Source organism: Cupressus sempervirens, chromosome 5, assembly GCF_028749045.1.
Source record: "Cupressus sempervirens isolate cs-2001-9-10 chromosome 5, ASM2874904v1, whole genome shotgun sequence".
NCBI lineage: Eukaryota > Viridiplantae > Streptophyta > Pinopsida > Cupressales > Cupressaceae > Cupressus > Cupressus sempervirens.
This window is the reverse complement of record NC_143122.1, coordinates 334,517,952-334,533,937: the sequence shown is the minus strand read 5'-3', so window position 1 is coordinate 334,533,937 and position 15,986 is coordinate 334,517,952. Positions and strand designations below refer to the sequence as shown.

The 15,986-nt window shown below is 36.8% G+C and overlaps 1 protein-coding gene across 4 annotated transcripts in view; it reads left to right on the top strand.

Moving 5' to 3' along the window:
* Positions 1-983: 983 nt before the first annotated feature.
* The window catches only part of LOC149556057 (ion channel CASTOR-like), a 211,934-nt gene continuing 196,931 nt past the window's right edge, over positions 984-15,986 (top strand). For 3 of the 4 annotated variants that reach the window (XM_089830188.1, XM_089830186.1, XM_089830187.1), the window contains exon 1: positions 987-1,701. In XM_089830188.1, the coding sequence (XP_089686314.1) occupies positions 1,216-1,701 (486 nt within the window). In that variant the 5' untranslated portion in view covers positions 987-1,215. Of the gene's footprint in view, positions 1,702-15,986 lie in introns of all 4 variants that reach the window. The other variant, XM_089830189.1, reaches the window with a different exon arrangement.

Genomic DNA, 15,986 nt, shown 5'->3' with positions numbered 1-15,986 from the left:
TTCCACTTTGGCCAAGCAAACTCCACCTCGTGGTCGTCACTTGGGGCATAGTTCCTTGGCTCGTGACTCATAGACGCCACGTTCCTAGGCTCTTCGCCGCTCTCCCAATGGCTAGGATGTTTGCTGTTGCCGCTCTACCTCTCTGCGACGTGGCTTGGGTTGGTCCTCAGATGTTACTCCTTTTGCATCTAGTTGCCCCACACTTGCTACTGACCCTAAGTGGTCATTCCCCCACCTAGACATGGCGATTTTGCATCCTAGGGCAGAAGGAAAAGATAAAGAAACATATGTTGCTGCTGATGACGTTGAACTCCTCTCGAGCCTCACATCAACCTCGTTGATGCTTGGGGTTTTCATGATCGACAAGATCCTCCTCCCTTAGCTACAAAGATCCTCCTCCCTTAGCTGGCACTGCTTTAGCCACCTAAGAGTTGTTTATATCTTTGTTTTGATAAATAACTGTTAGTGCTTCTGGCTCTACCGTTTGAACCCTCATAAAGTGATCTTGTATCCCTTGGCCCCTTTGTGAATATGTAACTTTAATATTTAATTAATTGAGAAGAGACTATTCCTCAAAATCCACTCCCAGAACATACAAGCCAATCAAATTAAATTAAAATAATTTTAATCAAAGGTGATTACAATAGTATTAGCCTACAACAAATACAATAAAAACATTATAAACAAATGAATAATAGATAATAAGTTTACAATGAATATAAATAATAATAAAAATACTAAATTTTTTTAATAAATCGAATAAATAATAATTATAAATTATGGAAATCTGCTTGCTCTTATAAATCAAATATACCTGCATTATATAATCACATTAAGAATATGCCATACGATAAATACAAACCGAATGAAAAATGACATTCAAATTTTACCGTTACAAATATTTAAGAAAAAGCAAACGAGTTAAAAAAGCTGTATAGAATAGCTAGAACAAGGAAAATTTAAAACAAATGGCAGAGCCACGTCAAAGAAAAAAACAAAGAAAGATTTAAAATAAGCGGCGGGACCATGTGAATCGTAGAATAGGATTGGAGGATCGTTTTTTCAATTGCCCAGAAAAATTCTCTACGAAACTGACAAAATTTCCTGCAATGGCTATAGCAAAATCCCCCCAGTTGACTTCATTCCTTCAAAGTTCGATGAATTTCTGTGCCTCAGTCTCTCTGCGAAACCTAAGAAATCACAAATGCGAACAATATGACATACTCGGAGAAGAAGGAATCATTTGGGTCAAGCAGAGACTGGTATTTTCCTTCCTCTCTCAACACAGAGTCCGTTCAGAGGTCACCATTTCGATCCTACTCCACTTCTTCGACCTCAAGCCGTGAGCGTTTCTTCAGGCCAACGAAGTCACAAAGAATTGAACGAGACTCTTCTGTTCAGAGAACAAATTTTGGCCACACACATTCTGCAAATTATGGTCGCATTAGGTCGGATATAGTCACAAGATCGGATATACACATTAGGCCGGATGCGCCGAGCCATGAATTCGGTGGCGGGGGAGGTATGCACAGTCTTCGGAGGAGAAGGCCGTCGAATCCTTCGCCACCGGTGCAGCAGGTCGCGGAGAATCAGCATGTTAAATTTGCGGGAACAGAGTCGTTTCAGAGTAAAATTTCGGCCTCAAAATTAACCTCGTGTAGGCCGTGGCCGTCGGGAATCGTGTCTTTCAAGAAAATTTGGGTCAGTATTCTATCTAAAATATATTTATTAAATCAATTTACTTCGAAAAAAGACTTGCGATTTTCAAAAGTGAACTTAAAATCTTTTGTTTGAATTGCATGAGTAAACGTAATTTTTGTTGTTTATTTGAAATTTCCTTCTAGCCCCTTCTTCAGGAAATAGGTCATAAACTATTTGTAAAACTAAATTACAATAAATACGAAGCTAGTCAGTTTGAGATAAAAGCAAGCGAAAGTTTGTAAAATCTGTGCTCTGGATTGTGGCAGCTTTTTGCTGAATGTCATAAATTGCAAAGTATTTAAAGTTTGTCAAATAATTTAAGAATGTATTACGAACTAAATACTTATTGCCATATATTTCCTGTAACTATCGTATTTTGTTTGGTGGACTGCATTTTTTTCCGATCCCTAAGTGCATCAATTAAAGTTCCCCTGACAACTGTTACTACATTGATTTAGACAGTAATTTTGCACAGACAATGGCAGATCCATTCTTCCTCATTTTCTATACCTTTTGTTTTTCTCATGTGAGCTTCGCAATAAACGAAAAGACATTTGAGCAGTGGCTATCTTGCCACTACTTTTTCAATCTATTTCTGGTAATAACTCGACCTTAGATTTGTTAGATGAATCAATGGGTTTTCAAATTTCTATGTTCGCGTCCACAGAAAAACTGCAGAATGTAAAAGATAATTTAGAATCTCCTACTAACATGGAATTCTCTATGTCACGGACTCAAATTATGCTGTGAAAAAATGGAGGCTGAAATTATGCAGCATTATGAAAACTTTGCCACGTGGCTGCATATATTTCATTCCCTGTATTATTGTTTCCCTCCAAATTCTCTCTCATAAATTTTTCTACTAATAATCTAGAAAATATTAAAATCTAGAATAATTGCTTAAAATAAACAATAAAAAAATTATGAGACCACTAGCTCCACAAATAATACTAAAATTTAAATTAACATATTTGCTGAACAAAAGAAGCTAAATGAATGCATGGGACCAAAGCCTGAGGCCTAGATGTCTAATGTAGTCAAGGTCAGAGTGTACAAATATATAAAAACACTACACAAAAATGTATGTGGATGATAACAATAACTTTTATTAATTAAAACAGAATGTCAATGTGCCTATAGGGCTCTTTATGCCTCTTAGATTCAGCAAATTAGCTCCACATGCAGACATACAGGATGCCATGGGCTTATTACAATAAATTACCAAACATAAATTTTCCCTAACTGCTGCTCCCCGAACTACTCCTTAATTAGCGCTGTTGATCTCTTAGCCTCTCATGTGTTTTACTATCAAATCCCATTACAGGAAGTGATCTGTGTCGGCCTCCTAGGTCCATAGTTGATATTGTGTGTGTACAAGCTGTGGTTACTCGAAGAAGGTTTAAATCTTGGCACATGGGACCAAAGCCTAAGGCCTAGATGCCTAACATGGTCAAGGTCAGAGTGTCTGGGATGGACTGTCCATCCTTGCATCCAAATATAAAAATATGCTACACAAAAATGTATGTGGATAATAACAATAACTTTTATTAATAGAAACAGAATGTCAATGTGCTCATTGTGCTGTACGCACATGGAGACATACTGGCTGCCATGGACTTATTACAATGAATTAACAAACAAAAATCTTCCCCAGGTACTATTTCCCTTGTTGAATTTTAACCAGAAATAAGTAGAAACGAAAGGGGCAGTAAAACCCTCCTCAACGAGGGAAACAAGTTAACAACCCATCCCACCAAAAAATCCCCTTTTTATTGAAATCTTGGATAGCTTACAATGTCTCTGCACTTGAAAGATATCTTCGAGTCTTTATGATCATATAAGATCAGACATAACAATCTCAATACTGGAATGTAACAAAAATCACACAAAATGTTTCACAGATGCTGAATTATCCTAATTGTAAAAGAACGCCACACTATTGATGCTGATATCTGAAACTTACAGAATGTGATAACATGAAAATGAGATAGAGATAATAAAATTATAAGCGTTCATCCTCCTTCAAACTTTAACACTGAATAATGTTAATTACATGGATCGTTTTCTGCAAATGTGCTAACATTGCCAATGTAATTGATTATGTTCCAAATGCAAATGAAGGCTTATAAATAAGAGAGGAGACATGTCTCATGAAGAGACACGTCTTTAAGGTTAATCATCACTAGTTAACATATTAATATATTAGTAATATAAATAATCACATATATAATATATTATTATATAATATGTATAACAATATATGTGTGTGTGTGTGTGTGTATGTATGTATGTATGTATATAATATAATATAATATATATACTATATGCCATAATATATATTATATATGTGTGTATGTGTGTGTGTGTGTGTGTGTTATACACAATAATATATATTATTTAACATAGATAAGTATATATAAGAAATGATGATTATCAATAACAATAGTGTATATCAGATCGAATCAATCCGACTGAAGCTACAACTTTAACACTCCCTCTTCGCTAGGGAGGATTTATAGAACACATTATGCCCTCAAGTATATGAAGAAATATCATCTTAGTATGATATTCAGTTTACTATGAGGCTAAATTTATCACCTTTCATAACACACAATTGAAACAATTTCCATAACTTTAATATAGCTTAAACACCACCTTAAGTGTGGTCTATAATAGTAACTATGTCATGGTGTCCGGCAAGATCCGACCCAAAGAACAATAACAAGTTGGTTATAATGATGTCCGACAAAATCCAGCCCAAAGAACCATGATAACACTTGCTCCTAGACATCCAACACATTTAGGTGCTACAAGTTAATGTAGCGTATCTATGAGATAAGTCAAACTATTGATAAGGTCATCACTTGACAATAGTGACCTTACACACATGAAAGATCGTCACCTTTCATTACATATCATATGCAAAATAGTAGCCACCATGAACCAAGTCAGAGGGTGGTGTAAAGTCTTTCACCTCAATTCTCTCTCACAGAGAACAATGAATTACAAGGAAATTCACTGAGAACTTATCCTCATAGAGAAGATATCATTCACAAAGGATTGCACCTCAAAATTTTTCCCTCTGAACAATGATCTTGGGAAGTCAGGTTTAGTAGTTACTTTCTTAGAGGCTCTCTTCCCCCAAGGATTCTTGTCAGACTCACTCAAAATCTGATAACTAATTTTTTGGTGATAAGTCATCACTTCCTTATGATATACATAGGAGTAGGCCCATCAAAATCATGCTGTGACACACATGTATTTCTAGACTCTCTTTGAGTATCAATCTTCCAAGCTCTTGTGTTGCTTTAGAAGAAGTGTCAGACTCCCTCTTAATGTAGAAGAATCTCATAATCTCAATCATCAAAGATGTTTGCTTCAAGAGCCTCACTTTATCCATCTTGATCATTAGGGTCCTTGGAGCTACTATCATTAGATTAAGTCAGCACATTATTTGGTAGCATATATAAAGTACCAACCTTCTTTTCTTGTAAGAATATCCTCAACCATAAAGGAAAAGATCAAGGCAAATAACCCTTATAGTATGTATAGAATTACAAATAAGATAGAGACTACAAAGAGTAGATAAATGTAAAAGATAAGAATACTTATCTGCACATGAAGATTCAAAAATTGTCTTCTTCGATTATTTGAGAATGAAACATCTCCCCTCTAAATAAAGGTTCAAGTGGGAATGGAACATTGACTATTATTCCCCCCACAATGTAAAATTTCCACTCATTCTTATATTGTTGAACAATTTTGTATCAAAAATGACAACTTCTTTCTAAGTTCTCGCTTTCTCTTTTCATCTATTGAAGGTCCAAACATTCATTCAGCTTAACAATAGAAGCAAACATGTCTTTCCATTTTTTCAAACTCGTCCACAATACGCCAATATCTTGATTGAGTATGATTGTGCCACATGAATGAATCTACAACTCATATGTTGAGTTTCATTCATCAAAGAGAGACTCATAGATGGTTCAAATGAATTCTTAAAAGATTCATTATGTTGGAGTTGATGAAAGCCAACTCCGAAGACGCCCAAGATCACCTGCATGCGAAAACCTGTCAAAGAGAAGCCAAGGAGAGAAGAGCGTGGAGCAAGGGAAAAACCCTAAACGGACATGAGAGACCACAAGATATTGAAACACAAGAGAAAATGTATTTACAATATGAGAATGTGATGAAAATACAAGGAGGGAGCCCGAATATAAAGAGCGCTCCAGGAATCTCCTAGAACAAGCTAGAAGACGCTAGGAGATAAGTGTGACAACTAAGCATACATCCACATAAGGTGGAAAGTCCTCGAACAATGTGAGAGGATAAGTATGACTTAGGAGAGAACAAACTCCCGTATTGTCAACAACTTATAACAAATTCCTAGACTACAATTAATTAATAAATGAATGCATTTACCTAAGTAAGCTTAAGTAAATAGAATAGATAATTAGTAAATTAATTATTTACTCTAACACCCCCCCTTAAGTGCAACTTAGGGAAATGCCTTAAGCTCACAAAACTAAGAAATGCAGAATGGGTCTCGGCAACGAGGCCATTTTAGGTGCAACAAAATGCAACCTCTGAAAATAGGGAAAGAAAGAAAACCACGTGGGAAAAACCCTCCCCCAAAAAGAGGTAAGAACCTAGTGAAGAATTGAAGAAGCCTCCAACTAGGAAAATGTCTCCTAAAATAGGAACAGGGAGTGATCATGAAGAACATCACTGAAGCATGAAGAGTTGCAAATCTGCCAAACTGCTGATTTGAAGAACCTCCATGGAAGAAGAAGGCACGAACCGAGCATGTCTATATGGTAGATGATCCATCTCACCGAAATGCATAGGTAGCCAGCCACTGCAATCGCCTTGTACATAGGATCAACCACTGAATACATAGTTCACACTATCGAACCATCGAACCAAAGATGCATTAGAACAACAGCATAACCCCCCCTTAATGCAGACGGGGTGTGATGACAAGCAACTGAGAAGGTGGGCTGAAGTCTCCTACAGACGAACCAAGAACGACGAGAGAGGAAAAGGAACAAACACCTATAAAGACACGGTCAAACTGACTTTGCATGGTGCTAATATCGTGGAAGGGACACACTCACTTGACAAAGGGAGAATGCCTAAAACAACAAACAACTATCCCCCACATGGTGCTTTATGAAAATAGTGCAAGTACAACTGACTCAAAACAACGTTCATGACCCTCGGAATGCAAGAGTGGCACTTTAACTTAGTGCGATACATAAAAGTGCTTCAAAATGATAGCTACAATGATCAAAATTGAAAACAAGCTGCAACAAAACATAGTACAGCTTAAAACAAAGGAAACCATGCCAGGAAAATGATCCTCAGGCCTAAAACACTCAAGATATCCACCATAGAGAAAAAATGCCAAAACTATGATAGAAAGAGCATGGGCCAAAAACTAAGAAAAAGGACCACATTTCTGAAAAGGTGACAGAACCAGCTTTCCAAAAATATAAAGTTTTCAAAAAACTGATATGGGACGCAAAAGATATGCTTGCCGGAGTCAAAAACAGAACTTCGGACTTCAATTGTAAAATCGAGCAATAAAAAAGCATCAAAACCTAAAAATACCTGCAACAATGTCTTCATCTCGGAACCAACTTTCCGATGCTTCTTTCGGATCGGAAAAATACCTCCGTATGCTTAAGTTATGGCCAAAAAACCAACAGTAGCTCCAAAACAGAACCAAGAGAGGTGCATGCAAGGTCTGATGATGCAATCACTGACGTCAGCAGAACATGTCATAAAATTTGACGGCCACGTGGCTGTCGCCGCAAAAAAAGATGCCACTTGGCAGGAGCTGACGTGGCAGGGTCCACGTGGCAAAGTGCCACGTGGCACCCATGCCATGTGTCACCCCCACACGGTGCCAACTATGCTGCTGAGTGACTGCAGTGCCAATTGTATGCTGATGAAGCGTTGAGTCGTCACGTGCGGTGAGCAGGCAGAGCCGGAGTGGAGATCACCGGTGGCGACTATGCAGAGCGGAGCGTTGGCGGTCGAAAGCGGGGATGCCGCCGGCGGTTGCGCTGTCGGCGGTGGTAGCACATGGGTGGCCGCTGGGCGGCGCGCTCGAAAACAATTTTTTAAAAATTTTTTCGGCTCAAAAATTGTTCGTACGATCTGTACGGAAGCCCTACAACAATTTTTTTTTGCCTTCCGCAGCTATGTCTCCAAAAACAACAAGTTTTATATGAATCCTGACTGCAAATGGCCTTCCGGATCCAATGGCAGCGTCCGTTTGGGCTGAAAGTGCTCCGAAAATTTGCTGTTCCCCTGATTTGAAGAAAAAAGCACAAACAAACTAGGGTTTGTTTCTTCGAATCACGACTTTAAAAATCTTCAACGAAGCAACAGCAGGGAGGCTCTGATACCATGTTGGAGTTGATAAAAGCCAACTCTGAAGACGCCCAAGATCACCTGCATGCAAAAACCTGTCAAAGAGAAGCCAAGGAGAGAAGAGCGTGGAGCAAGGGAAAAACCCTAAACGGACATGAGAGACCACAAGATATTGAAACACGAGAAAATGTATTTACAATATGAGAATGTGATGAAAATACAAGGAGGGAGCCCGAATATAAAGAGCTCCATGAATCTCCTAGAACAAGCTAGAAGACACTAGGAGATAAGTGTGACAACTAAGCATACATGCACATAAGGTGGAAAGTCCTCGAACAATGTGAGAGGATAAGTATGACTTAGGAGAGAACAAACTCCCGTATTGTCAACAACTTATAACAAACTCCTAGACTACAATTAATTAACAAATGAATGCATTTACCTAAGTAAGCTTAAGTAAATAGAATAAATAATTAGTAAATTAATTATTTACTCTAACACATTAAGCTCTCACAACAACAACTCAAATTTCCTTTGTTCACACAAAGGTATTTGTTTGATCTTTTGATTAAACTTATATTACGCACATTTTGCAATCTATATATTCCAAATGTATATCATTAGTGAATCCATCAAAATGTGGTTTACTCTCTCTGAATTAATATGATCAAGATCACTAAAGGTTGACTGAATCATATCCTCTATATGCTTCCTCTCTTTCAAGGTTGCCTCAAACGTTAGCCTCCCTCTGAATTTCGATCTTTCTCTTTATACAGTAACATTCTCAGAGGAAAGGATCAAGGCAAATAGCTCTTATAGTACAAATAAATTATCAAATAAAAAATATTCTTAAGAAATAATACTTATCTTAGCATTCTAGCATATACTCTCATCAACATCCTTCTAGATGTAAGCTATTCTAATGAAAGTTATGTCTCCTTGATAACTTAAGACCAACCTGCAAACCTTCACAAACCAATTTTTTTAATATTTTTTGTTGTACAATGAGTGAAGGTTTTACTTTAAGGTACTATCACTGAAGTCACTTTCATTCTTCTATGCGCTGATGAAATATGGAATATTCTATCGATAGCAATAAGACCTTGGCATGAGAGGACGCTTAACGTTAGGAATCACTTAAAAATTACACAATAGAGATATTGACAAGGTTCCTTTCCAACTTCGGTCCTCAATAACGTGAGAAATTATGAGGATGCAATCTCTCAACAATATATATCTACACTAAAAATTAATATATATATTTTTTAAGGAACGTGATATTGACTTACGTCACTTCACACTAGTTGGCATATATTGTATTCATTTTTCGTGAATGTTTAACCTACTCCAAATCTTCCACTCATCTATAGGAAACAAAGAATTTTGGCTAAGATTGTGGAATATGTCCATATGCATAAACACCATTTTGAATTTTCCATATCGCAAGTATCGAGGATATATGCATGTTACATAGAATAACTTGGCTCTACATATTAAGGTTATATTATTTAGTTAACTCACCTATCCATGTAGTATTCCCTTACATTCCTTCAACCTTCCATGATGCCTCTTACCTCTTCAGTTTATTATAAATTTTCCCTAATGAATTTTCTGTATCATGAATATGTAACCAATTAGACTTGCTCGATGTCTTTGCAGAAATATATATTTATATCGTGTGTCCATCTTTCTTTTAATGGATGCAGCTCCTCTTTATGCATATATTCTTCATAAATTTCCTTCTTTAGTGCATTATTTTCCTCCTTGAGTGATTCTTAAGGATCATTCAACATTTCAACAATGTGAGCAGTTGGATGTCGTCTATGATATTCGCAGATCTCTTCTGGACTGTCATAAATGCATTAAGGCATTCTAACCATTTGCACCTGAACTCTAAGAACTTCCGGTTTCATACTTATTGTTGTGTGTTGCCCAAGATTCAGTTCATATCCTTTTGCTTTAGGGTTTTGAGTCAAGTGTCAATATCTCAAGTCTGAATCTAGTTAGACCATAGGATGGTCTTTCTTCTCATGATTCCTTTGAGCTAACTTGATGCTGGAAATCATATGAGCAATGAACCAGTCCAATGGCTAGGTGATTAGGTTTTGGAGGGTTTGTTATGCATTTCCCAGATGAGAAGAAAGTTGTTTTGAAACCCTAATGCTTTGATCAAGTGTTTGTGGTGAAGACAGGATGCATCCAAGAAGAAGATCACAGACATATTCAGAACAAATGGCAGCAAAGAATATGAGGATCAAGGTTAAAGACAACATGCAGATTGTGAGAATGAGCTACAAGAAGGTTCAGTTGAATTTGATGCAGAGTGAACACTGAAAGATGCAGAAATGGTGAAAGAACCAGGTCAAAGGTGGTATGACTCTCCTTGAAATTAAATTGACGACTTATATTTAATCTACACGTCTACATTGTAAAGTTGACAAGTCAAATGGCTCAGAGACTAAATCCAGATCGTCCGATGAAGACCAGATCAACAGATTATGTTTTAAAGATGGAATTATAAGTATTCGATGATGAATCTCCTCAGCCGTCAAATCTTAGAAAATCCACGATTGTCGTTATGTCGCTATGGAGAGTTGTGCGAAGAATAATTATGGCGACATAGCAATGAGTTGACATCTATCCGTGGGACCCAATTGAGGGTAAGGTCGCCAGAAGAGTCATCATCGTAGATCAAACTTGAGATCAAGGGTTGTTGTTATGTCGCTATGGAAAGTTGCTCGATTGTTAATCATAGCGACATAATGACAGAACGACATGTGTCCTAATGGGTCCATTATATTCCATAAAGTGCCACAAAGCAAAGCAATCCAATGTTAGATTCTCCAAGAAATGGAATAGTGCCACCTATTTGCCACGATGTGCATAGTTGGAAAGTGGATCCACATCGCAAAGTAAACAAAGGGTTAAGATCTTTTATCGCCACCATCAGATCCAAAATAGATCAATGCTCCTTGTTATGTCGCTATAAAGAGTTGCGTGAAAAATAATCATTGCGAAATGATGACAATTCGACATGTGTACCTAGGTGGACCCGTAGAGAAAGTCATAAAGGGAAATGATTGGGTTTTAATCGTGATCGTTGGTTTAAGATTGATGGCCAAAATTCAAAATCGTGGTGACTGTTGAGATACAAATTATATGGACTTAGCACCAATAGCAAAATATGAAGGAAACAAAGAGTTTAATAGGGAGATCTGAAGCCGCATGAAGATGAACGATTTCCAGGTATTCTTATAGGTGCCATGGGATCAGGTCATCACAGGGAATGATGTCACATGTCTATAACATGTTGAAGAGTAGATATTTTTCATATTTTCTTTCTATTTTGTGACTGTTACTCTACCAGAACTGAGGGATGATAGAAAACTATAAATGTAATTTCTTTTGATAATACAAAGGTCGACAAACTTGATGGTGAATTGGTCTGTAATTCCAATTGCCCTATTTGCTTGTCATGTTTTGTGGCCCATGCTTTGAGTAGTTTTGCATAAAGAGTTGAAAGGCAATCATGTATGATTTTGTGAATAGTTAGATGAATTCCATTTCACTTTGATGTTTGCAGTATAGTGATTCCATTTACTTTCCTCCTATATGGTTTTGTTTCTTCTCTTATTAGTTTCATAACATGTTAGATAGTTTCATTGGAAAATGAAAAATAAATATGTATGAATCTATTAGTTATTGGGTGGATTCCATTTCATTCAAGGTTGATAGTGAAAGCAATTCCATTTGCCCTCATGTGCATATTTTCTTCATTCCTCTTCTGCATTTAGATGATTAATCTGCATTTAAAATAGAATTAAGGGTAAGAAATATCAAGATAATCTACTATAGTCATTCCATTGAGTGTGATAGGTTATTCAAATCCATCTTACTTGAATTGTTTGTGCCTACAAACAATTTGGTTATCCTTTACTACTTTCAGGTTAAGAGCTTATAATGTCAAAACTTCTGATCTTATAAAAACAGATTCATTCCATATCATTGCAAATCGTAGGGGGCTGTACCTAATAATTCAGAGGGTAGTGATAGAATACATACACTGACCCATTTGTTGGTAAACATCCTTTTGTATCTCCAAACATTGGGTATCAAACAGTTAGGTTATAAAATCTAATAGGAGGAAAAATTGTTAACCAACAGTTTTTGGCGACTCTGCTGGGGAGATTTAGATGAAAGCTTTAAAATTTTTTCCTTCATATTAATTTTCTATCTAATTCCATATTTTTGAGTTGCAAGAAAGGACTTGTGGTAGTGAGGTGCTTACCATAAGAACTTGATACCAGTTTTACAGCCTCAACCTACTGAAGAAAAGAAGCAAATTCAAAGTTGAAGATTGGTAAGGTAAATTCAAAATGCCATTTTTCTGAATCTTTGATACAGTTTGGATTCCAAATATATTAGGAGTGCCAAGAAGAAAGGAAAGATTGACCCATTATACGAAGAGCTCAAGAAGGCCAATTTTCCTATCCTAGAAGACCTTTGCAGAAGAGGAAGAGCACGTGCAAAGGAATCTGTGACCAAGAAACTCCAAAATACTCACCTGTCTATAGTTGTTCCTCCTAAGAGAACACAGAGAAGTCAAATCTTCTTCCCCTCCTGTTGTTGGGACTTCCATTCCTCCTGCTTTTGATGATTTGTTGTTGATTGGTGCAACACTTCTAGTTTTTGTTACTTTTCAGATAAACCAAAATATTATACCAGCAGCTATGGCACAAACATGGGGAAATGCTATTGGTCCTCTTGCCCTTAGGACTAATAATGATCTACCAAGAGCATCAAGAAAGAACTTTCCAATATTTAATGGTGATGGTACCACTTCTACAGAACAACACTTAAGTGCTTTCCATAAGGCTTGTGGTGCAGTAAATCCTCAACATGAGGATGTGGCTGTCAGAATGTTTGTAGGTACACTTGTAGACAATACTGCTGTTTGGTTTCAAGACCTACCTATAGGATGCATCACAGATTGGGATACTATGAAACAAAGGTTTGAAGAATGTTACAAAAGTACAGAGGATGCACAAGTATTGTTGTTGCAATTGGCACAGATAAAGAAAGAACCATCAGTTTCTACAAGAGATTCTAGTGCAAGATTCAATAAACTCATCAAAAGAATACCTGCTATAAGTGCACCTACAAATGATAATAAGAAGACTTGCTACATTAGCTCTATGCCTCTTGATTCGGGATATCAAATTAGAAGAGCAAATGTAGCAAACTTACAAGCTGCTTAGGCACTAGCTGTGGAGATGGAGGATGGCATGATAGCCTCTGGTAAGTGGAAAAGAGAATTCCAATTTGGAACCATGGGTAATAGGGTTAGTACTTCTAATAATACAAAGGCTATGCTTCAAAAATTGTCTAATGAGCTCATTTCATTGAAGAAACAAATCAATAGGCCTGCTCATTCTTTTCATCAACCTCATCAAGAAGGTTATAGAAACCCAAATGGAGGTAAAACATTGCAAATATTAAAAATTGAAGGTGCCCCAAAAAGACAAAATATGTGTGCTTTTCATCTAAGGGCAGATTGTAATGGAGATACATGTGCTCATATGATTAGATATAGGCAGATGGTGGATAACAAAGAACAAACAATTGAATATCCTGAAAGTGAGGATGATCATGCTCCTTGTGGCGACTCTGAAAATTATTTCTTGGAGTATGAATCAGATTTAAAAGCAAGAGGTGATTGTTTTGCAACTACGGAAGGACCTCAGTTAACAGTAAAGACCATAGGTCAAAAGAATAGAAATTAGACTAACAATTCAGTTCCTGTCAAGAATAATGCACCATCAAACAAAGCTGATAAAGATAGTGGCTTAGTAACTTCAACTGCACAAAAGGAGCACAAAAGTAAGTTGGCTAATTCCTTTGACATCATACAATATTGTGAATAGGTAAGAATCCAGATGTCTCCGTTGGATTACTTGAAGTCTAATCTTGATCAATTGCAAAGATTAGTTGAGCATTGTAATAATAAGGATGTGGGTCATGTTGATCATCACAATAAAGTTAGCACTAGTGGAACTTCTTTGATTGATGAAGATTTTGCACTCCCCAAGTTGCTTAAAGAAGAAGAACCTGTTGTTTTAGCCACATGCCCAAATAAAAAACCAGATCCCTTCTACATTTTCTTGTTTATCAATGGAAATAGATTAATTGCATCATAGATTCAGGAGCCTTTGATAATGTAATGCCTGCTTCTGTAGCAAAAACTTTGGGACTTCCATTGACTAAAACTTTTGGTAGATGTTGTTAAAACTGTAACTTTGATTATCATGCTGATCTGATTGTACAGATCACACAGATCTGATCTAGCATAAAATATATATATCTTCCTTTATAGGCATTATCAACGTCTCTTTAGGGATAGTGGTTATTGAGGATAACCTTAACTAAAGTTAGCTAATGTCTTTACAAATCATATTCTTCATTGAGCGCCGATTATGGGAGTTATATTATAGGGCCGACCTAGATAGGGCCATGTCCCTTCAAGGGACATGCCCTTTGGTTACCTTATATATATGAGATAGAAATGTGGATAATCAACGCATAAGTACAAAGAAGTCTGTTCATTAGCATTCTCTGCCTCATTCGAGTTAGTAGCAGAATATACTTTATTGCAGAATTATCATATCGAAAGGAAGGACTAATATTCATCCGCAATTGATCAAAACCATCCCCAACACTATATAGGTTATACATCAGTTTGATTTGAAAGCAGAAACTGCAGAAACTTTACATGGTATCGGAGATAGGTTCCTTCTATAAAGCCTAACAACTTGAAGGCAGATCAACACAAGGCAACATAATTAATAGGGCAAGAATATATGATATAAAGTAATAGATTGTACTCTCAATATGCTGCAGAGGGGACCAGCTTTGCAAGTTTTCCATGCGGGGTTTTCTATAATAACAGAGAAAGACATAAGTAAAGTCATGAATAATATTGTTGAACCAAATAAAAATGAAGCACTAGGCTGTTGATGCATGTCAAGAGATTGATCTAAAGGTTGGAGTTGCATTTACACGATTTCAAACATGTTATTTTCATGGCAAATATGGAAACCTTGACTCCGATGTTATTTCTTATGGGCCTTGTCAAAAACCAACGCTTGGGTTTTGTGTACAATGACATCTGGAAATTACCACATTTAAACTAGAGCCATTTTGGATTGTTCGACCCCATATTAACAAGAGTGGTTGTTAGCTTTAGTAGATATGGGATCGAAACAAATTATTTGACCAAGATGTATGCAAAGTCTTTCAGAAATTGGTGATTGATTTTGGCTTAGCTAAGGTTGTAGATGTTTCACAAAAGGAAGAACGCAAAAGTTGTCCCTCCGGTTTGAATACTGTAAATCTGCTCAGGTTGCTTCGAGTGCCCTAGACCTGGGGCCTCATCATGCTATGCAAATAGTTGAGCGATTGTACACACAAGGTTACATAAGTTACCCCCAAACGGAGAGCACAACCTACCCAACAACATTTGATTTTGAAGGCACCTTTTCTCTCCAATGCAAGAATCCAAATTGGGGCGATTATGTGAAAGGAATTATGATAGGTACATGCAAGAAGGCAACTTATTCCTACAATGTTAGGAATCATACTAATCAGAGGATATTAGTCTATTGATGTAGATCTGTGCTTGCAAGAAATTCAGAGCTTTATAGAGCAACAAATTACCTTGATTGCAAAAGGCCAAGTTGACCATGGTCATATGGTTCAACATGTACTACAACAATTTAGTGCCGAGTATATATATTTTGTTAATCAATTACACCAAATTTATGGCAGCGAGTTTGAGGTTGCAAATGAGAGGTGTATGTCTTCTATAGTTGGTGCTCAAATACATTTGAGATGACATGAAAGACACA